We start from the raw sequence: 23105 nt of genomic DNA on the forward strand, positions 1-23105 counted from the left end.
TGTGGGGAAATAACTGCTACTCAAAATGCTTATTTACAGCCCAGAAAAAAGCTGTCAGACAGATATGTAAAGTACCACCTAGAACTCACTGTAGAGAATTATTTATTAAACTTAGTATTATGACCTTGCCATGTATATACATATTTCAATGTCTCTTGTACATTAAAAAGAACTTTTCTAGTTTTGATTTGAATTCTGATGTACATAGTTATAACACACGACACTGTAATGATGTAAGAAAATATTACTGCTCATATACCAAAACTCTAAACAGCTTCAAACACACTTCTGTAAAGCTATTTCATTTACTACCAGAGTCAGTTAAGAGTCTGGGGCTGAAAAAATTTAATATATGTGTAAGAACTTCATTAATTCCAAACTGTTTTTATGCAATGGAAGATTTCTGTGTGCATAATTTCTAACATAGATTAATTATTTATGTATTTATTGTCATTGTTGTTTGTGCATATATTGACATTGCTTATACAAGCTTTACATCAGTGTAAATGTTTTGTTTTTGGGCAATAAATATCAATCAATCAATAATTAAAAGAACTTCTTGGACCTTCCGTTATAAATTATTTCAGCAAGGGTGCTGAGCAACCGAGCTGACATGTTTTCTTCATCCAGTCACGTTTCTTATTTTTTTCTTATGCAGCGATTCCATGCAACAAGCTTTAACTTCATCACAACTTGTGCGACATGCAGCTGCCTAAACTTTAATTTTAGACATGACTCAGGGACTCACAAAACGACGAAACTGAAGTGTATAGTGGCCGTGTCGCCATGTCTACAGTCATATATATGAAACCACTTGAGTGTAACTCATTCCACTCAACGAGTGGCACAACCCAATGTCGTAGTGTAAACTAGGCTTTACCCAAGTAAACCCCACAACCCCTAACACAGCCTTACTTCCGCAGTACTTTCTCCCCTGCCTTCCAGACTTCACAGAACCTCTCCTGCGAAACTTGCAGAACTAATAGTCCTGGAAGAAAGGATATCGAGGAGACATGGCTTTGCCATAACCTGGGGGATGTTTCCAGAATGAAATTTTCACTCTGCATCGGAGTGTGCGCTGATATGAAACATCATGGCAGATTAATACTGTGCACCAGATCGAAACTCGAATTCGGCACCTTTGCCTTTCACGGGCAAGTACTCTATAACAGCGCTACATGGGTAGCTCAGTTGGAGCTGGTACAGTAGCTCAGCGTGTTCGGTCAGAGGGTTAGTCACCACCTGTAACAAAAAAAACTGAGTGAATGGATTAACGAAGAACCTGAACAGGTGTCATCGGATGCCCGCCCCCAACAAATTCAACGAACAATATAGAACAAAATGAGAAATAAAAAAAATTGGTAGAGCACTTGCCCGCGAAAGGCAAAGGTCCCGAGTTCGAGTCTCAGTCTTGCACATAGTTTTAATCTGCCAGGAAGTTTCATATCAGCGCCCACTCCGATGCAGAGAGAAAGTTTCATTCTGGAAACATAGTGTAATGTTTACGTGAGGTTTATTCTTATGATGAATGGAGTATATACACTCTAATGCGACTGGCGCAAAATTTGAATAGATATTATCTTTCAGATGAAGAAACACGCCTGTCAGCTTTCTATGTACAACTCCTTTTGCGTGTTGTGATTTTTTTCCGTCAGTGTGTATTAAAATCCCCTACATTTCGGCCCCTTAGGGAGGCATTTAAGGGGCTCCGGAAAGGCTCAAAATCATGAAAAGTTCAATTTTTACTTTTTCGCGTTTTCTGAATCTGCAGACTATTACCTTTTAATAGATTTATAATTTATTCAATTCCGAAGACTACAACTATTTTTAAATTTTTTTTGAAATGTGTTCTACATGGGCGTGACCCACTGTGGCGCTGTTAAACTGCTGTCAAATGGTGTTATTATTAACGTCCGTGTTCATCAGGTACATTTTAGTGATGTGAGATAAATTATGTGTTGTGGCTAACCTGTGATGGTGCAATATATATCGCTGGTGTGATTGTCGATTGTTTCATGTTTATTTACTCTGTCGTAGAGGTGGGCCAAACGGTTATTCTGGAGTAACCGTTATCACAGTTCCAGTTATTCTTTGATAACCGTTATCGTTAACCATTATTAATAACTGCCAAGTTATTTTTCGCTAGCGAATACCGAATACTCCGACAGTTAAATAACGACATAGTTGGAATCCATCAGTTTAGTTATCAGTATAACTGCGAGTAGTGTGAAATAGCAGGAATGTCGTATGAATCGTGTCATAACCTTAGCTTATTAACTCCGGGGTACATTTTAGTTGATGTTAGAACGATTATTAGTGTTTCATATTATATGTTTGTAGGTTATCGGTCGCTATTAGAAATATTATCTTCGCAGCTGCGACAGAAAGTATGCGGAACTTCACCAAAGCACTGTTTAAGTAAAATGTTAACAACGTGTGTTTTTAAGTATGAAGTAATATGTAAACTGAGTACTGTAGGTTAAATTCGAAGCTTAATTTCTTGTGCTGCTCACATAATAGAATAAAGTGTACAGCCTTGTAATACAACAAAAAATATACGTAATGTGACAGATTCATTTACTCCTGTGCTGTAAAAGCTAGTCCTATTGGGGAAAGTGTGAGTACGCTAATCCAAGTTTTATGTCAGATTTGCAAACTGCTCGATTTCTCCAGCGACAGCATGTTTATAACATATGAAGACATGCGGATAGAAAAGGTTGACAGTGTTACATTTCTGGGACTACAACTCGATAATAAATTCAGTTGGGAAGGGCATACCACATTTTTTCATTCTATTATTTCATAAGGGAGCATATTCTGTGGTAACTTATCAAACGTAGCAAAAGTTTTTCGCATGTAAAAGCGTGTAATAAAAATCGTTTGTGGTATCAATTCAAGAACATCATGTAGGAACCTGTTCAAGGAACTTTGTATTCTAACCACTGCTTCCTAGTATATTTATTCCTTAATCAAATTTGTTACAAGTATTTCCAACCAATAGCTTAATACATAATATCAGTACTAGAAGTGGGAACAGCAATCTACATAAAGACCTAAAATTACTTACCTTGGTCCAAAAGGGGTCCAATATTCAGGAACATGCATTTTCAATAAACTGCCAGCAAGTCAGCAACCATTAAAAACTTGGTTTCAGATAAGGCACGGTTTACAGTGTGTTTGAAAGACTATTTGATACAGAAGTGTCTGATTCCACCCGTCATCAATATGCCGGAAATGGCTATTTTAAGTGTGTCTATGACGTCACTACATACACATGGCAACAAACACGAAGATACATATAAATAATACAATAACATTTCCCACCAAAAATACAATCAAACCAATGGGACAACTGCGGGAAGTTGGGGGTTTTAGGGTGAGGAAAAGCTAGTAAAAAAAACACACCATGATCTCAAAACACAAAATGAAGAACAAAAAGAAAAAAATACAGTATTCTGCTACACCAACAAAAATCTACAGGAATCGGACACTTCACTTGAACAATATAGGTCAACTATAGGTGACCATACCAAAACACCAATACCCACAATTAAAAGTACGAAAATTGGAATCAGACATTTCCCTTGACCTACATAGGTCAACCTCAGATGACGATACTAAAACATCAACACACACAACTACGAATCGATCATTTCCGGTGACCTATATAGGTCCACAACAGCTACTGATGCCAAAAAACCAACACCTACAACTGCGAAAAATAAAACCACAATCCCAAAAGTCCACAAATCAATCATCCCTACATAAATTAAATCACATTCAATACTGCATAAATACACAAAACATCACAGCTAGAAAAAAAAATTAATTACCACCAGCAAATTCCGGCACTGCAACCTAGATCGACAGCCCCCCCCCCCCCCCCCCACACACACACACACACACAAAAACCAACTCATAAACACCGTGCCGTAATGACATTCACACACCACAACACCTTTACGTCAAAGCAGACAGGTGGAATCAGACGCTTCCATTGACCCCTCCTTCTACTCTGTAGATGAATATCGTAACAGAGACTGATAGACCAGCTTAGGTAAAAATTCTGCTATATTTCAGTTTTGACAGCACTTGGTTGCAACAGTCAAGATCGGGTATTCTGTATTCTGTGTTTTATTCTATCAGTGTACCAATTCTGTAAATATTAGCAGTTACTGTGATATATTCACATATTTTGACAATCTCCTGACAAATGATGAGGATAATAATTATTATATTCCACTGTATTATGTTATACTTTCTGACATGTTATTTGTCATTCGCGATGGCCAGCGGCTATTTCCGTAGCAGTACGAAAATATTTGTTCGCTCCAGTTACTATCCTCTCTGGAAATATCACCTGGAACTACGACCTTTAACTGGAGTCACCGAGTCAGGAACGTCTAGACACACAGTTATTCCGTTACCAGCTTCCAGGTTATCTGTGGTGGTAGCCCGATAACTACCAGGGAACTAGAACTACGAGCCAATAACGATAACTGCCAGAGGAGAATACAGGTCTCTGACAGTTATTTCCATAGTCGCTCGAATTCCTTAGTAACTTTCCTTGTACTACCCGTCCAAGCTAAATTAACACGTAAGGCGGTGGCTTAAGGGAACGACCGTACTTGTTAATTACTGTACTGCAGCTCCTATCAGCCACTGCTCGGACATTAACTTTATTTAATTGTTTATGCTAAAAGTAACGAAGGCCCACGAAATAGTACACAGTTCTTATCAACAGATGGCGCGCAGTCTCACAGTTATTCCCATGGTCTATAGAACGCCTTCCAAATGCGCAGTACGATCTTCGGTCAACAGATGGCGCGAGGCACTGTTGACACTAAACAGTTATTGAAATAACTGCCAGAATCAGAGGAACGGTTATCGCAGTAACCGTTACTTCTCAGTAACCGGTTATTTCTATCAGTTACGTTATTTTTTGCCACCTCTACTCTGTCGTTATCTCGAAAATATTCGTAATTAATTCTGTTTCTTGAGTCTCTGTTTTGTTGAAGTATAATAATGAGTAAAAGTAAAGTTATTAGAAATCCTCTGAAGGCTTTTAAGAAAAGGAGAAATGTTCGAAAGCCAAAGGTATGTGTTATTACTGTAAACAATAAAGACGATAATCAAGTGAGTGAACCTAACCTCTCAAGTACACCTGCCCATAGCAGTCAAAGTGGGAAAGAAAATACTTCACAGAAGAAGCTTGGTTCAATGAGTGAAAACTATGAATGTTTTATGGGCGAATCGGATGTGAATGAAATATTTGATATGTCGGTTCTCAAAGGAATTTTTTCAAACTGTGTAAGATGTATTCATTGTAGTGAAGTTGGTCTGGAACTCTCCATAATAAAGCAAGTAGGACTTGCTAGTGAAATACAACTGAAATGTGATAAGTGTTCATACATGACCACCTTTTGGAACAGTGTTGCAGTAACTGCAACTGAAGAAAATGGTAGTAAAATCTACGAACACAACAACGAGCGATGCTTGCTTTAGACAAGGAACGCCTTCGGGCTGCAGACAGGGCTGTAAAGAGTCTAGAAATACAAGCAAGAGTAAACAGGAGGAGGAACAAGAGGAAGCTGGAGGAGGAGTTTGCAGAGGATGAAGATAATCCATCCTATGGACCTGGAATGCACTAAAAAGTTAATCCAATCTTTGTCGCTCGATTCCCAAAACTTTTATTTTCTCATACTAATTACATGTTTTCTAAGGATCTTCCAAACATATTTGTTTCAAACTTTCAGTAAATGTTACACAGTACCTTCTGCATAATTTAACACAGCCTTTTTCCAAAAAACTGTATATTTTTGAATATATAAATAAAAAATTGCAAAAAAATGTTGTGAATTTTCATTACAATTGAAAAAAATCATCTTTAATAACTGAACTAAAATTTTGTAAAATCCCTGTGTTAAGTTGTAGCCCATATTCCAATTAATAATCTGTAAAAAGTTCAACTTCCTACCTCAAATACTTTGTGAGGAAAGATGTAATTTATAAGCGTTATTTTAACATTGCAAGTATAGGGCGTTCCGGAGCCCCTTAAGCACAAATTCTTCCCTCGCTCTATACGTTAACGGAACGAGAAAAAGCCCTAATAACTGATACTATGCAACAGACCCTCTGCCATGCACTTCACAGTGCTTTGCAGAGTGTAGATGTAGTGTAGGAACCGGGTATTGGTGACAGTTGTGCAGCCATGCCCCAACAATCCTTGGATGTTGGCTAGAACGTGAAACGGCCTTATTGGAAATCATGTAGTTCATGTTAACACCAATACCAAACGTCTTCTGCACATTTATTTTAAATTGATGTTTCGTGTGTCATCTTCCTTGAATTAAATATTTTATTCCAATTAATTTTAAAGGAAGGGTCTTGGAGTCTTATGACTTTAGTTTGACGCTGTTTCACCAGCATAGGCTGGTAATTATGTAAACATTATTGTTGAATTAATTAAATAAGTGTGCGCAGACAGAGACTTATGTAGGAATTATTTCTCGGCGAATTTTATTGTATCACAGTAATGTCAGACTATATGGTTGTATGTAGCGTAGTGGCGCCGGTAACCGAAGTATCATTTCTTTGTAGTTAACAGTGATGCGAAGATGTTTGTAACCTGAAAAGCTAAAATTCAAACACCGATTTGTTTTGGTTTTCATAGTTCATAGTTGGAAACTAAGAGGGTGTTGTAGGTTTACTTATCAGTAACGAATGAAAAAAAATAGGAAAGACTCGTGTCGTCATGAATCAGCAGTTTTTTTTATTTCGTATTCTACTCTTTTTACCCGAAAATGAGCAAAGATGTTCAGAGGTCTTTTGTTGTACGAAAAAAAAAAAAAATCGGAACAGTCACTGCTGTATTCTGATAAATGGGGTCACTGAAATCATGTGATAACTTATTGTGTTTAGTAATAGATAAATGAGAAATAAGTGTTGTTTTTCGTTCGTGTAATTATGTCAGAGAAAATAAGTAACATTTTTGTTACGTATCATCAATGAAACCCAGTCGCGTAATAGGTTCACCAAATGAACGACACAATGGTTTCGTTGTACACAACATGAAAATAAGTTTTTGGTGAAACAATTAAACAGTACTTCGTAAAGACGTTGTTACCGATGTTGTTAATTTGGACTTAGTGTAAACCTATGAACGCATAGTTTTCAAGGCGAGTATGTACAATCGAATAGACGATTCAGTTTATTATTGGTTTTAAACTAGGTTATTTAATGAAAACTGACATAGGAAATCAACTCAGCACTTTTAGATATTTGTTCCGGCCAATTTCTTCGTTATAAAGTACTACAGTCTAAATCATTTATACCCCTCACATAGCTCTACCCTTTGGCGTAATTCATTTTCGCCGTAGCACGTTTCCACCAGAACTTGGTACTCTTAATTATTGTACAGCTTTTTTTCTTTCATTACTAGTATATTTCTGTACATGAGTCTAGGAGACACCGTTGCTTAATTAGTTTCTACGAGTAGCCATGAAAATTTACAGTCTTGTGTTTGTTCCTAGGGTACCATGGTGTTCTGTTTTGTGTACGTGATCGCACGAAACAAACTGGCCGAAAGATTTTTCAATGGTTGTTTTCCAACCCGTAGTCTTGTGGATCTGTTTTATTAATTACGACTACGTGCAAGTCACCACTTTCGCTAAACCCAGTAACTGAATAGCCGGACAATTTTGAAGCTTACTCACTGTCAAATATGCATCTAGTTTTCCAACTGTTGTGCCACTTGCAACTAGTGTTGCGAAATATGTGTAGTAGTTTATATTTAGTACAATTACAAATTTAATTTATCTGCAGTAGTATCTGTGTCATTACATGGTTAAGAGTAAATGGTGTGGATCTTCAGTTAAAAAATTACTTGTTACTGAAAATGTAAAACTGCCACATATATTGTAAAAATAATTTACTCTTTAGCCTATACTACAATTGCAGTTAGGTGTTGAAAGGAGACCTACAAGGTTTTGAATTATATTTGGTGATGTTTTTCACAGTTCTTCATCAAGTGCAGCACTTGGTTATTCAGTGTTCACACAGGGATAAAATATGCACAATAGTCTCCTGTAAAATTGTCGAGTGTGTAATATTAATGTGAGCCAAGTAATTGGGTTAGCCAGGAAAAGTTGAACTTTTTTTAGATGTCCACCTGTGCCATTGGGTATTGTTGATAACCTGAAATTTCAAAATGATCTTTATTTAAAACTAATGCTTTTGAAGTAACAGTAAGATATTAAAATTCTGTGAAAGGAATGAAGTGCTGTTTGCGACCTAAAATATCCAAATAATCTTTGGCCTCAATTCATTCTTGTAACTTAACACCAGGGTACTGAAATTCTTTGAAACAAAGAAACCTTATCCTGATCATGTGTGGTACCATCACCTCAGACTGTGATGCTTTCAGTGATCGTAACACCTAACCTGCCTGCAATATGTGTTGTGTAACAGGTGTCACCTCCCTTAGGGGAAAAAAAAAAAAAGTTAGAGGGATACCATACTTTTACCTTTAACTGAGTCCATATTACAGAGTAAAATTCCTTAGGCAGATGAATGGATTTTAGAAACATTTACACTTTCTTTATATAGCAAAGGTCCCTGTTCTGTTTCCATTAATGTCAACTTTCCTTTGTAACCACTATGTCATCATGCAATCACTCATATTTTACCTATCCAAGAATCGGGACACTTTGAGTGGAGACTTTCTTGTTATTACATCTTTAATGTAAACAATTAAAGTTGTGCTCCACATTCGTAACTGTGAATGTGTGTGGGTTTAGATTCAGAGGGGGCAGAGAATGCGAATGAGCCATTGTTGTATTTTAGTCATCAATGGAAGATGGCTGTTTGATGCAGTTTTCCATTCCCATCACTTGCCAACTATCATTATGAAACCAACCAAAAACCTTTTCCGTGAGGTAACAATAACATAGTGATCAAAGAGTACGTAATCTGTTCTACTATATGTGTCTGTGAAATTGAAATCTGCTGCTGAGTGATGTTCAGTATTGTGTTTCACCCCATGCATAGTGAAATGTTTAGATCCTCTTTGGCATGCTGTCCAGACAGTGGTGAGATAGTAATGCTCCAGTATCCTCTACTCTTAGATGGCATTTCTTCTGAAGTCATACACTATGTGAGTTATGTTTTTTGGAATGACACTGGAAGTTTGAAGTGGTCTCAAGCATGCTCCATCAGAAACCGCAGGCCATTCAATTTGGCTGGTTCCGGCTTCAGGGAAGGAAGTGTTCTTGAGGTGAGAAAAGTTTGCTTGAGCACCCCGTTATTGTACAGACCTAAAATTACTGTTGACAGTGATGAGAGGCGGCCATCATTTGTACATGGTATGGCCCCAAAACATGAGTGATACACCTCCCTTGTATTTCTGAAGCCTGCCTGCATCAGACCACCACCACTTCTCTCTGATCATCTGACATCAGACAAAACTGTACTCTGTAAACCACTGTGAAATGCATGTCAGAGGGTACGTCCCATTGTACCAATTGTTGGGGTTTTTTCCCATTTCATTCACAAATGAAATGCTAAAAGAATGATTGTTTGAGTGCCTCTGTGTGTGTGCAGTGATTATTCTAATCTTATCCTCACACTCCCTCTGTGAATGATATGTAGCAGGTTGTAGTATATTCCTAGAGTCGTCATTTAAAGTTGGTTCTTGAAACATTTTTAATAGACTTTCTCAGGATATTTTACGTCTATATTCAAGTGTCTTCCACTTCCGTTCCTTCAGTATTTCTGTGACACACTTCTATGGATCAAACAAACCTGTGGCCATTCACGCTGTCCTCCACTGTATACGATTAATATACTCTATTATTCCTATTTGGTAGGGTTCCTACAGATTTGAGGAATTTTATAGAACCACTCACACAAGTGAACCTGCTTTACCCATGACTGAGCTTGTGTGATCATTGCATTTCATATCTCTACAAAGATATTTGTAAGAGTATGCTGATTCCCCAACAGTGACTCACTGGTATTATAGTCATAGGATAAAACTTTTTTCGTTTTGTGAAGTGCACAGATTTACAATTCTAAACTTTTAAAGCAAGTTGCCAGTCTTTGCATCACATTGAAAACCTTATCAAGATCTGACTGTATATTTATGCGGCTTCTTTCAGACAGTGCTTCATTACAAATAACTGCATCATCTACAAAAATTCTGAGGTTATTGTTAATATTGTCTACAATGTCATTAATATACAACAAGAATAGCAAGAGCACCAACACACTTTTCTGGGGCACACCTGAAGTTACTTCTATACCACATGAGGACTCTCCATCGTAGATAACGTACTGCGTCCTCCCTACCGAAAAGTCCTTAATCCACTCACAAATTTCACTTGATACCACATATGATTGTACTTTTGAAAATAAGCATAGGTGTGGTACTGAGTCAGATGCTTTTCAGAAGTCAAGAAATACTACATCTACTTGACTGCCGTGATCCAAAGTTTTCAGTGTATCATGCAAGGAAAGTACGAGTTGGGTTTTACGTGATCAGTGTTTTCGGACACCATGCTGGTTGACATTGAGGAGGTCATTCTGTCCGAGGTACCTCATTGTGTTTGAGCTCAGCATGTGTTACAGGAATGTACAACAAACTGATGTCAAGGATACTGGACGGTAGACCTATAGATCACTTCTACAACACGTCTTGGAGATGTGTGGAACCTATGCTTTTTTCCAAGAACTGGGCATAGTTTTTATGTTTGAGGATGTATGATATATTATAGTTGGGAGAGGGGCTACTCAGCCACAAATTCACTATACTTGTATAATCTGTCGACAGGGATCCCATCGGGCCCTAGAGCTTTGTTCAGTTTTAACAATTTCAGCTGTTTCTCAATTCCGCTGACACTTATGCTTGTTTCATTCCTGCAAATCAGGCACTTGTTGATAAAGAAAACCCAGGTACAATTTCAGGTGTTCCTTTGCCCAAGTTCTCCATACATCAGGGTGAAGAGGGGGGGGGGGGGTGTACTGTTACTCATAAATAACACTTAGTTGCATACTGTCTGAAATGGCAGCTCTCCCATCCGCTTTCAAAAGGAAGCATACAGTTCTGTTGCATTCTCTTAGCAGTACCTATTAGCTGTAATTTGTAGGTAGTGGTCATCAACTGGTGTTGTTGAATGTGGGCAACCACTAACTCAGTTCTTCATTGTTTTGTTCCTCACAATAGTGGCTGTTTGATCAAATTTAGGTGTTGTACTGTACACCAATTCAATGGGCATCTTCATGTGCTGACAACACTTCTTGCTGTAAAGTGACAGTATGTACATGTTTTAAGGTTGAAATGGTTCTTTGAGACATGCTGAAAGACAGAAAAATGTAAACAGACCACATTTCTCCATCCACGATTGGAGAGACAGAGTGCTCAACAGAACTGCACTGAGAATGCATGTGTACCTTCTAAACACAAGTGGCTGTATGCAGTAGTAACCTGTGATAGAAAGAGTATTGAGAAAGATGTTTCTGATCACAAAGCACAAACTGTGCAAGTCATGAAGTTGATACTAATTTTTTTTTCAGTTATTAAAAAAATGAGATTACAGACCACAATGGGTAAATAAGTATTTCCGCAGGAACATAAATCTATAAAATTCAGGCCAAGCTACAGATCAGAGTATCACCATGACCTTGATTAGAAAAATGATGAGAAAGGTACTGATGATATCAGTGGTCAAAGCTGAATGGCAGTATTGCAAACTATACTACTCCACGATACTGTGCATAAGTGTTTTTGTAAATATTCTTAAGTTGTGGCAATTGAAGTTTTGAATAAATTTTGTGAATCTTATTCATAGACTCTCTTAGATGTCAGATAAGTGCATTTTATTCACTACAATAAAATTTGTTGACAGCATGCTGTTAATTGATGTCTTCATATTACTCACAATATTAATTTGGTGTAATGCAGTAAGAGGGTCCGCATAATCACTGATGAAACAGTCGTCCTTTTTAAAGATTTGTCACTGACAGTAAATGGTTAAAATAACTGTATGTTTGACAGCTGAAGAATAGGTTACTGCATGCATGAGGTGCATTTAAGTTGTAACACCTCTGATATTGTTTTCTCATTAATTAATTTATAGAAACTATGAAACTTTTGTCACTTCTTGACGTAATCTACCTGCAGCCAAACACATTTTTCACAATGTTGACGCCACGATTCCATGGCTGTCATGAACATTTGTGTAGGAGTGTGGTCTGACTACGGGAAATTGGTGATGCAGTATCGGTACGCTAGTGAATGTGCAACCACGGAGTGTTTGTTTTGTCGGTGAAAATGGCAATGTTGCATTCATTGTCACAATCAATGAAAAGAAAGTATCATTCAAGCCACCATCACACATTAGCATTGCTGCCATGTGGTTGTCTCTCAGTATTTGTGGCAACCACCTCGAGGTTTTCACGCAGAGTTATGTGCACAGAACCTACAAAATAACAACTTTGGAGGCGATGTGGTCCATTCTCACTTGGCGACCCTCCAAAACAACTTTCTCTATTCACTTAATCATTTCATCAGATCAGCAGGTGCAAGGTCGAGATTGTCTTGCTTTGTTGTCACACAATGTTCTGCCTTCTTTGAACTTTAAACACATCCAGGACACTATCACCATGCATCATTCAATTGGCGATGAATTTTAGTCAGTTTCACACCACAGAAATGGAGAAAATGAATGATTACGCGCTACTCTTGTAACGAAAATGTCATCATTTTATGTATCAAAAACAGTCCTCACTCTCACCACTACCGCTACAGTTGTGTGTGCCACATGGTGCTGCTATCTCTGTCACGCAATCACAATGAGTGCACCTGTATTTTAAAACAAACCTCATGCTTCTCTCTGTTTCCTATCCTGAGGAAAAAAAGTCAAAGGGGTCATTACTTGAATGCACCTCGTAGTTTGCTAAACTTGCTGCCTTTTCTTTGTTGTAAGTTCCTGTAAAAAAAATGTTGAGAAGTAAGACTGTATCAGCTACACAATCTCGTTATTCTTAGGCACTACTTGTTTCACAGCACTTAAAGGTGCAAAATGGGAGTTAAATCATGATATACATAACACATTATTACTAGAAGACCCAGCATTCAAAGCAGCCCAATAGAGTAGATTATTCGCAAAAAGGGTCTAAAAATAATAAAATATCGAGAAGAATTCTTCCGTCAAACTGATCGTGAAAGTCTAGAGGTGAACACCTACTATCATATGATATCTAAGTGACAATCCACTGGCTGAAAACTTTTGCTGTCATAACAACAGTGTCAAGGAAAGTGGACTGCTGTGTAAGGGTTCCCACTGGAACCAAGAACAGAGCTAGGCACTGAAGTGAGAAGTGCAAGCCAGGATGCCCAAGTACTACTGAGAAACATGAGTAACCTCCACTTAGAAATCCATTTTCTTTTACATAGAGTTTTTGTGTCAGCAAAAGTGTTTAGTCAGTGGACTAAAATCAAACCTTGGAAGATCCAGGATGGAATGTAACAATATTATGAGAAGGAAAGATGCTAATCACCATATAGTGGCGATGCTGATTCGCAGATAGGCACAACAAGAAGACCTTCACAATTACAGCTTTCGGCCATTGCCCTTCATCAACAATAGACACACACACACGCACACAAACTGCTGTCTCAGGCAACTGAAACTGGTATGTGTGAGTTGCGGCATGTGTGTGTCTACGGCCGAAAGCTTTAATTGTGAAAGTCTTTTTGTTGTGTCCATCTGCAACTCAGCATCTCTGCTGCATGGTGAGTAGCAAAAGCCAGTGGACTGTCGCTTAGATACCATGTGATATTGGGTGTTCACCTTTACTTGTTGAAGTTCAGTTTGATGGTAGCGTTCTTCACCATAATTTATTACTCGTAGGACATAAGCCTTTTTTGCGAATAATCTATTCCAAGGGACTGACTACATACGCTGGTTCTTCTCATAATATGTAATGTATGGCATGACTCACCTCCAACTTGCACCTGAAGATGCAGCTGTAAGTGCTGTGAAACTGGCAGTCCTAAGAATAAAAAGATTTTAGAGCTGAAGTGATTTTATTTCTCAATGTGATTTACTGTGGCTGTGGTTGCTCTAACTATAAAACTGTGGAGTTCACATGTGCAGTGCAACTAACTTGTTGTTGTAGAACAGTATGCCCCAACTGCTCAACTCACTGATGTTAATTACACAATCATCTTAACTGACATGCAGTCCCCAAATTCACACGTCATCTCAGATCCATTATTTTCCACCCATATCTTTTCCAACATTTTCCCATCCCTTATTTTCCACCCATATCTTTTCCAACATTTTCCCTCTTGGAAATGAATGTAATGTGTTTAGTTACGGTAGACTGAAGATGCACACTGAGATGATAAGAGTCGTGGGACGCCTCCCAATATCGTGTCAGGTCTCCTGGTGTAGTGCAGCAATTCATCGGGCCATGGAGTCAGGAAGTCATTGGAAGTCTTCTGCAGAAGTACTGAGCTATGCTGCCTCTACTGCCATTCATAATTGCGAAAGTTTGTTTGTGCAGGATTTTGTGCACAAACTGACCTTTCAATTATGTCTCGTAAATGTTTCATGGGATTCATGTTTGGCGATCTGGGTGGCCAAATCATTCGCTCAAATTGTCCAGAATGTTCTTCACACCAATAGGAAACAATTGTGGCCCAGTGACATGGTGCATTGTCATCCATAAAAATTCTACTGTTGTGGTCTCCAGGTAGCCAAACGCAGTCCACACCATTATGGAGCCACCACCAGTTTGCACAGTACCTTATTGACAACTTGGATCTATGGTTTTCTGAGATCGGCACCACACTCAAATCCTACCATTAGCTCTTACCTCATCTGACCACTCCACGCGTTTCCATTCATCTAAGGTCCAACCAACATGGTCACGAGCTCGGGAGAGGTGCTGCTGTTAGCAAAGGCACCCGCATGGTCATTTGCTGCCATAGCCAATTTTTGCCACATTCTCTTAACGGATACATTCATCGCATATCCCACTTTGATTTCTGCAGTTACTTCATGTCTGTTAACAGTGACAATTCTATAGAAATGTGATCACCGTCATTAAGTGAAAGCTGAAGACCACTCTCTTGTTCATGGTGAGAAGTAACGCCTAAAATGTGGTATTCTTGGCACGGTCATGATACTGTGGATCTCAGAATACTGAATTCCTTATTTCTGATATGGAATGTCCCCCGTGTCTCATCGTGCAGCCATAATCAAAAACCTTTTCACATGAATCACCTGAGTACGAATGACAGCTCCACCAATGCACTGCCTTTTCTACCAAGTGTATGTGATACGACTTCCATCTGTGTAGGCATCCTGCTATCCCATGACTTTTGTCACCTCCGTGTTACTACAGGTTGTGTTCCTACTTCTGATACATTTAATTATGTACTCCATGTATCACATTAAAGGAGGTACTCACTACCCCTTGTCTATTTTTAAACCACACATGTAAATACATGTTACTAATTTATTGAACAAACTTCTTTTCCATTTTCCAACAGCTTTAGGAGCACAATGGTTGGTGTTCTTGGTGGCGGAATCAGCGGACTTGCAGCTGCTCATTATCTCTTAAAAACAAAAGTTCAGCCAGTTACAGTTCTGGAAGCATCACATCGCATTGGAGGCTGGATACAAACAACAAATTCTCCAACTGGAAATATATATGAACATGGGCCAAGGACAATCAGAGTCCGAGGTCCTCTGGGAGAGAACACACTTCTCTTGGTAAAGGAACTGGGATTGTCAAATAAAGTGTTGCCAATACCTAGTACACATCCTGCTGCACGGAATCGAATGGTCTATGTTGACAAGAAGCTACACCTGTTGCCATCCAACCTTACTTCAGTATTGTTTCGAAAACCACCTTTCACAAAACCAATCATTAGTGCTTTACTGAAGGATATCTCCACTGCCAAGAAGGAAGTCAGTGATGAAAGCATATATGATTTTGTGGAAAGGAGATTGGGTAAAGAACTAGCTGAATATGCTATTAGTCCACTAATTTGTGGTGTGTGTGCTGGAGATGCAAAGAAGATAAGCGCAAAGTTTCTGATGAAATCATTGTTTGAGGCAGAACAGAAACATGGTTCAATTTTTAAAGGCATGATTATGAATATGTTACAGAATAGGAAGAATAAAATTCCTCCAAGTCAGGAAGAACTATGTGAAAGAGCCAGGAAAGAGAGATGGAATGTTTGGTCTTTAGAAGGGGGCATGGAGGAACTGCCCAAGGCATTAGAGTCTAATGTTAGGCAAAAAGGTTGTGAAATAGTTCTTAATGCTCCTTGTACAGAAATGCAAATACTGAATGACAAGGAAGTGTTTGTGAAGGCTGGGTCAGTTGAACACAAATTTAATCATGTATTTTGTGCCTTGCCAGCATACAAACTTGCTGAACTTGTTCACAGACAGCACCCTCAACTAAGCAGTGACTTGGCAGCTATACCATATGTTTCTGTTGGACTTGTGAATTTGCAGTATGATGGGAAATGTTTGAAGCAAGATGCCTTTGGATTTCTGGTACCACCATCACAGAAGCTCCCAATATTGGGCATTGTTTTTGACAGTTGTTGTTTTGGTAAGAATGATAAAACTGTTCTCACTGTAATGATGGGAGGGGCATGGTTTGAAGAACTATTTGGAGAAAATCCTAGTCCAGATACTTTCTTATCCACTGCAGTAAAATATACTACAGATATCCTTGGTATTGTAGGGAAACCAGAATCGCACTCTGTTTCTATCCTTCGGAACTGTATACCCCAATATGTATTAGGTCACCATGATAGAGTAGATAGAATTAGGAAGTACATAAAACAGAATAACTTACCAATATCAGTTGTTGGAGCATCTTATGATGGTGTTGGTGTGAATGATGTGATATTCTCATCGAAACAAGCTGTTGTTAATATGCACTGAATTACATTTCAACAGCCACAAGTTTATTTGTTACCTTTATAAGATTACTTGTGAAGAATATTTCATTCATGATATCATATTTCAGGAGAATGTTTGAAGTGTAAAACAATTCTGAGTAGAGAACACTTTGCAGAATACCTCACACAATCCAAACAAGGGGATGAGGAGTATGTGACATCAAACATATGCCACTTTGGAGTTTTTGTTTGTCAACTCTGATTTCACTGCTAGGCTGATTAGTTTCAAAATGTGTTGTCTTACTGAAATCTATTGTTAATTATTTTTGTACTCTTAATACTGATTGAAATGTAACATATCATGACATATGCTCAAATGTGATGTCTGTACATTTGCTTCGTCTTGTCATGGAGAATTTTGATTATAATGTTTCTAAATGGAACTGTAATATTACAAATCAGTGTTTGTTACCATTACCAAAGCAGTTTTATATTTTTTTGCAGTTTAGGCTCACTTTTGATATACACGTACTTGAAACTGAATATTAGATGTATCTCCATTCCTAAAAGACTGTGCAATTTGTGTATGTAATTGTTGAATAAAATCTATTTATTTTCCCAGTAAATTCCTGGAAGAAATATTTCATACGCAGTTATTCATTTTGTCTTAAATGGACTAAAACATTTTTTAAAGAGGGGTAGAAAAGAGAGGTCTGTGAGGATTATTCTGAAAGTTATGAGAATGATTGGGTTTTGGTTCATTGTTGTCCTTTAGACAAATGAATGCAATAGCAGTAACTTATACTATTTATTGTTCAAAGTTTCTACAATTCATGACCAAGTCTTCTGTTCCTACGAGGTTTTCAAAAGGATACAGTGAAAGCAACCAAAGGCAGGTCTTTGTGGCTTTTGTTCAGCCATAGTAATATACCTGCTGACAGGGTGAAAAGTCTCAAATCTGAACAATATTGCACCTGCATTACAATCACAGTTGGCCTGTGAAACCACCTGTGAGCATTGTTTTGTCACCAGAAGCTTTGTGTTAGAACAGGAATTCTTTTCCCACCCTTTAAGAACACTTCTGGTTCTGAAGAGCTAACAGATGGTAAAATTTCATGAGGTAGTTGTGACAGTACAGTTCATCCACAGGGTGTCTAAAAGAATGTGTCAAATGCTATTCACAAAACATTTGCACCACTATGGTGGCACACTTTTCTCAGTTCTATTCACATCATCTGCTAAACTATGTGCAGTAAAGAGGGCAATTTAGACAATGCAGTGATGAATGGTACTCCTAAAAAATATTTAAGAAAATAGAAAGGCGTAGTAATTTGTGGTGGACGAAAAGATAGTAGCGAAAAATGATGTGCATGCTAGCTCACTAGAGACGGTAACACCATTTTCTACAACTTCAAACAAGATATCATTTGTCCAGTTTTGCATATGACAGCACCAAGTGTATCAAAGACAGATTTCACAAAAACAGTATCACGAACCTGAGAGTTGCTATTACTCTTTGTTAACAAGGGGGGGAAAAAAATATCAAATACACCATATTTATTACATATTTTAAGCAGGTCACATCACAGCCAGTACATGAAGTACTGAATGATAAAAAGTTATTATGTACATAAATTACATTGCAGTATATACTTAACTGTTACTAACTGAATATATAACCTAGAGTTAATCCATCATCATCACTGTCAAAACAACTACAAACGAAACTGTTTTTATCAAGTTTGCAAAATAATTATTATCTAAGGTGTTTTACAGAATACAAATAAAGGTAAATAACCATAACCATGGACCTTGCCATTGGCGGGGAGGCTTGCATGCTCAGCTGTACAGACAGCTGTACTAGAGGTGCAACCATGACGGAGGGGTATCTTTTGAAAATGTGTGCCCTGAAGATGGCCAGCAGCCTTTTCAATAGTTGCAGGGGCAACAGTCTCGATGATTGACTGAACTGGCCATGCAACACCAACCAAAACAGCATGATGTGCTGGTGCTGCGAATGGCTGAAAGCAAGGGGGAAACTACAGCTGTAATTTTTCCCAAGGGCATGCAGCTTTACTGTACGGTTAAATGATGACGGTGTCCTCTTGGGTAAAATATTCCGGTAGTAAAATAGTCCACCCTTCAGATCTCCAGGCAGGACTACTCAGGAAGATATCGTAATCGGGAGAAACAAAACTGGCGTTCTACAGATCGGAATGCTCAATGTCAGATCCCTTAATCGGGCAGGTAGGTTAGAAATTTTAGAAAGGGAAATGGATAAGTTGAAGTTAGATATTGTAGGAATTAATGAAGTACAGTGCCAGGGGGAACAAGGTCTCTGGTCAGGTAAATAAAGGCTTATAAACACAAAATCAAATATGGGTAACACAGGAGACGGTTTAATAATGAATAGAAAAATAGGAATGCAGATAAGCTACTACGAACAGCATAGTGAACGCACTGTTGTAGCCAAGATAGACAGAAAGCCCACGTCTACTGCAGCAGTACAAATATACATGCCAAATAGCTCCACAGATGATGAAGAGATTGAAGAAATTTACGATGCGATAAAAAAAATTATTCTAGTAGTTACAGGAGATGAAAGTTTAATAGTCATGGGGGACTAGAATTCATTTGTAGAAAAAGTGATAGGTGGGTAGGGACTGGGGGGTAAAGAATGAGAGAGGAAGCCGCCTGGTAGAATTGTGCGTAGAGCATAACTTAAAACATGGCTAACACTTGGTTTAAGTGTCATGAAAGAACGTCGTATATGTGGAAGAGGCCTGGAAACACCAGAAGGTTTCAGGTAGATTATACCCACATCAAAAAAAGTTTTGCATCACCTCAGTTCCGAGAGTTCCAGAACCTGTACAGAAAATTGGAATAGAGATCAACATAAACATCATTTTTGCCCTTTTTATTGCTCATGAAAACCACACATTTTCATGTTGTACCAACATAAGGCGAAATCTTCAGAGATGGCAGTCCAGACTGCTGTACACACCAGTACCTCTAATACCCAGTAGCACATCCTCTTGCATTGATGCTTGCCTGTATTTGTCCTGGCATACTATCCACAAGTTTATCAGGGCACTGTTGGTCCAGATTGTCCCACTCCTCAATGGTAATTCAGTGTAGATCCCTGAGGGGTTGGTGGGTCACGTCGTCCATAAACAGCCCTTTTCAATCTATCCCAGGCATGTTCGATAGGGTTCATGTCTGGAGGACATGCTGGCCACTCTAGTCGAGCAATGTCATTATCCTGAAGGAAGTCATTCACAAGTTGTGCATGATGGGAGGTGCGAATTGTCATCCATGAACATGAATGCCTCACCAATGTGGTGCCGATGTGGTTGCACTATCGGTTGGAGGATGGCATCCACGTCTTGTACAGCCATTACAGCGCCTTCCATGACCATCAGCAGCACATGTCGGCCCCACATAATGCCACCCCAAAACAAAAGGGAACCTCCACCTTGCTGCACTCGCTGAACAGTGTGTCTAAGGTGTTCAGCCTGAGAGGGTTGCCTCCAAACAAGTCTCCAACAATTGTCTTGTTGAATGCATATGCAACACTCACCAGTGAAGAGAACGTGATGCCAATCCTGAGCGGTCCATTCTGCATGTTGTTGGGCCCATCCGTACTGCGCTGCATGGTGTTGTGGTTGCAAAGGCGGACCTCACCGTGGACGTCGCGAGTGAAGTTGTGCATCATGCGGCCTATTGCACACAGTTTGAGTCGTAACACGATGTCCTGTGGCTGTACAAAAAGCGTTATTCAACATGGCATTGCTGTTAGGGTTCCTATGAGCCATAATCCATAGGTAGCGGTCATCCACTGCAGTAGTAGCCCTTGGGCGGCCTGAGTGATGCATGTCATAGACAGTTCCTCTCTCTCTGCATCTCCTCCATGTCTGAACAACAGAACTTCGGTTCACTCCAAGAAGCGTGACACTTCCCTTGTTGAGACCCCTTTCTGGCACAAAGTAGCAATGCGGATGCAATTCAACCTCGGTATTGACCGACTTCTCATGGTTGAACTACAGACAGCACGAGCTGTGTACCTCCTCCAGGGTAGAATGACTGGAACTGATCGGCTTTCGGACCCCCTCCGTCTAATAGGCACTACTCATGCATGTTTGTTTACATCTTTGGGTGGGGTTAGTGACATCTCTGAACAGTCAAAGGGACTTCGTCTGTGGTACAATATCCACAGTCAACGTCCATCTTCAGGAGTTCCGGGAACCGGGTTGATGCAAAACTTTTCTTTGATGTGTGTATAATGGTAAGACAGAGATTTAGGAACTAGGTTTTAAATTGTAAGACATTTCCATAGGCAGATGTGGATGCTGACCACAATCTATTGGCTATGAATTGTAGATTAAAACTGTAAAAAGGTAGGAAAGTAAGGAAACAGGATCTGGATAAACTGAAAGAACCACAGGTTGTAGTGTGTTTCAGAGGGAGCATTAGGGAACAACTGACAAGAACAGGAGAAAGGTATAGTGTAGAAGCAGAATGGGTAGCTTTGAGAAATGAAATAATGAAGGCAGCAGAGGATCAAGTACGTAAAAAGACGAGGGCTAGTAGAAATCCTTAGGCAACACAAGAGAGATTGAATTTAATTTATGAAAGGAGAAAATGTAAAAAGCAGACAAAAAGTCTCAAAAAATGAGATAGACAGAAATGCAAAATGGCTAAGCAGGGATGGCTAGAGGACAAATATAAGGATGCAGGAGCATATACCACTAGGGGTTAGATGGCTGCCACCTACAGTAGAGAACTGCCTGTATGAATAACAAGAGCTCAGATGGAAAACCAGTCCTAAGGGAAAGCCGAAAGGTGGAAGAAGTATAAAGAGGGTCTATACAAGGACAATGCACTTGAGGGCATAATTATGGAAATGAAAGAGGACGTAAATGAAGGCGACATGGGAGATATGATACTGCATGAAGAATTTGACAGAGCACTGAAAGACTTAAGTCAAAACAAGGCTCCAGAATAGACAACATACCACTAGAACTACTGATAGCCATGGGAGAGCCAGCCATGATAAAAGTTTTCCATCTGGTGAGCAAGATGTATTCAAGAAGAATATAGTAATTCCAATTCCAAAGAAACCAAGTGTGAAAATTACTGAACCATCAGTTGCAAAATACTAACATTAAGTCTTTACAGACGAATCTAAAAACTGGTAAAAGCCTACCTCGGGGATGATAAGTTTGGATTCCATACAAATGGAATAACATGCGAGGCAATATTGATTTATGACTTATCTTAGAAGATAGTTCAAGGAAAGGCAAAGCTACATTTATAGGTTTTGTAGACTTAGAGAAAGCTTTTGACAATGTTGACTGTAATACTCTTTCAAATTCTGAATGTGGCAGGGGTAAAATACAGGGAGCAAAAAGCTATTTACAATTTGTACAGAAACCGGATGGCAGTTACAAGAGTCGAGAGGCACGAAAAGGAAGCAGTGGTTGAGAAGGGAGTGAGACAGGGTTGTAGCCTATCCCCAGTGTTAATCAATGTATTGATCAAGTAATAAAGTAAACAAAAGAAAAATTGGAGTAGGAATTAAAATCCAGGAAGAAATAAAAATCATGAGGTTTACCAATGAAATTGTAATTCTGTCGGAAACAGCAGAGCACAGGACTTGGAAGAGCAGTTGAACAGAATGGACAGTCTTCAAAGGTGGATATAAGATTAACATCAACAAAAGCCGAGGATAATGGAATGTAGTCAAATTAAATCAGGGGATGCTTAAGGAATTAGATTAGAAAATGAGACACTTAAAGTAATATATTAAGTTTCGCTATTTGGGCAGCAAAATAACTGATGATGGTCGAAGTAGAGACAATATAAAATGCAGATTGGTGATGGCAAGCAAAGTGTTTCTGAAGAAGAGAAATTTGTTAACATCAATTACAGATTTAAGTGTCAGGAAGTTTTTTCTGAAATTATTTATATTGAGTGTAGCCATGTAGGGAAGTGAAACATGGGCAATAAACAGTTTAGACAAGAAGGGAATAGAAGCTTTTGAAATGTGGTGCTACAGAAAAATGTTGAAGATTATATGGGTACATCATGTAACTATTTATTTATTTGTCCTCTGAATCAATACTGTAGCATGGAGAGCTGCTATCACACCAGTCTTTGGACTGAGGACCAGAAC

General features: G+C 38.8%; 1 protein-coding gene across 2 annotated transcripts; it reads left to right on the forward strand.

Moving 5' to 3' along the window:
• Nucleotides 1-6628: 6628 nt before the first annotated feature.
• Nucleotides 6629-17545, forward strand: LOC124801386 (protoporphyrinogen oxidase). 2 transcript variants are annotated; one of them, XM_047263069.1, is made up of 2 exons: nucleotides 6629-7182; nucleotides 15560-17545. In XM_047263069.1, exon 2 carries the CDS (start codon nucleotides 15573-15575, stop codon nucleotides 16971-16973), a length of 1401 nt encoding a protein of 466 aa, XP_047119025.1. In that variant the 5' UTR covers nucleotides 6629-7182; nucleotides 15560-15572; the 3' UTR covers nucleotides 16974-17545. The 2 variants fall into 2 exon arrangements, with proteins under 2 accessions (XP_047119025.1, XP_047119024.1); XM_047263068.1 differs by having other exon boundaries at nucleotides 6631-7178.
• The last annotated feature ends 5560 nt before the right edge of the window (nucleotides 17546-23105 follow it).

The sequence above is a fragment of the Schistocerca piceifrons genome, chromosome 1 (genome assembly GCF_021461385.2).
Source record: "Schistocerca piceifrons isolate TAMUIC-IGC-003096 chromosome 1, iqSchPice1.1, whole genome shotgun sequence".
Taxonomy (NCBI): domain Eukaryota; kingdom Metazoa; phylum Arthropoda; class Insecta; order Orthoptera; family Acrididae; genus Schistocerca; species Schistocerca piceifrons.

Excerpts from the sequence above, each read along its gene's own strand:
- LOC124801386 (XM_047263069.1), top strand. The coding sequence starts at position 15,573 with ATGGTTGGTGTTCTTGGTGGCGGAATCAGCGGACTTGCAGCTGCTCAT.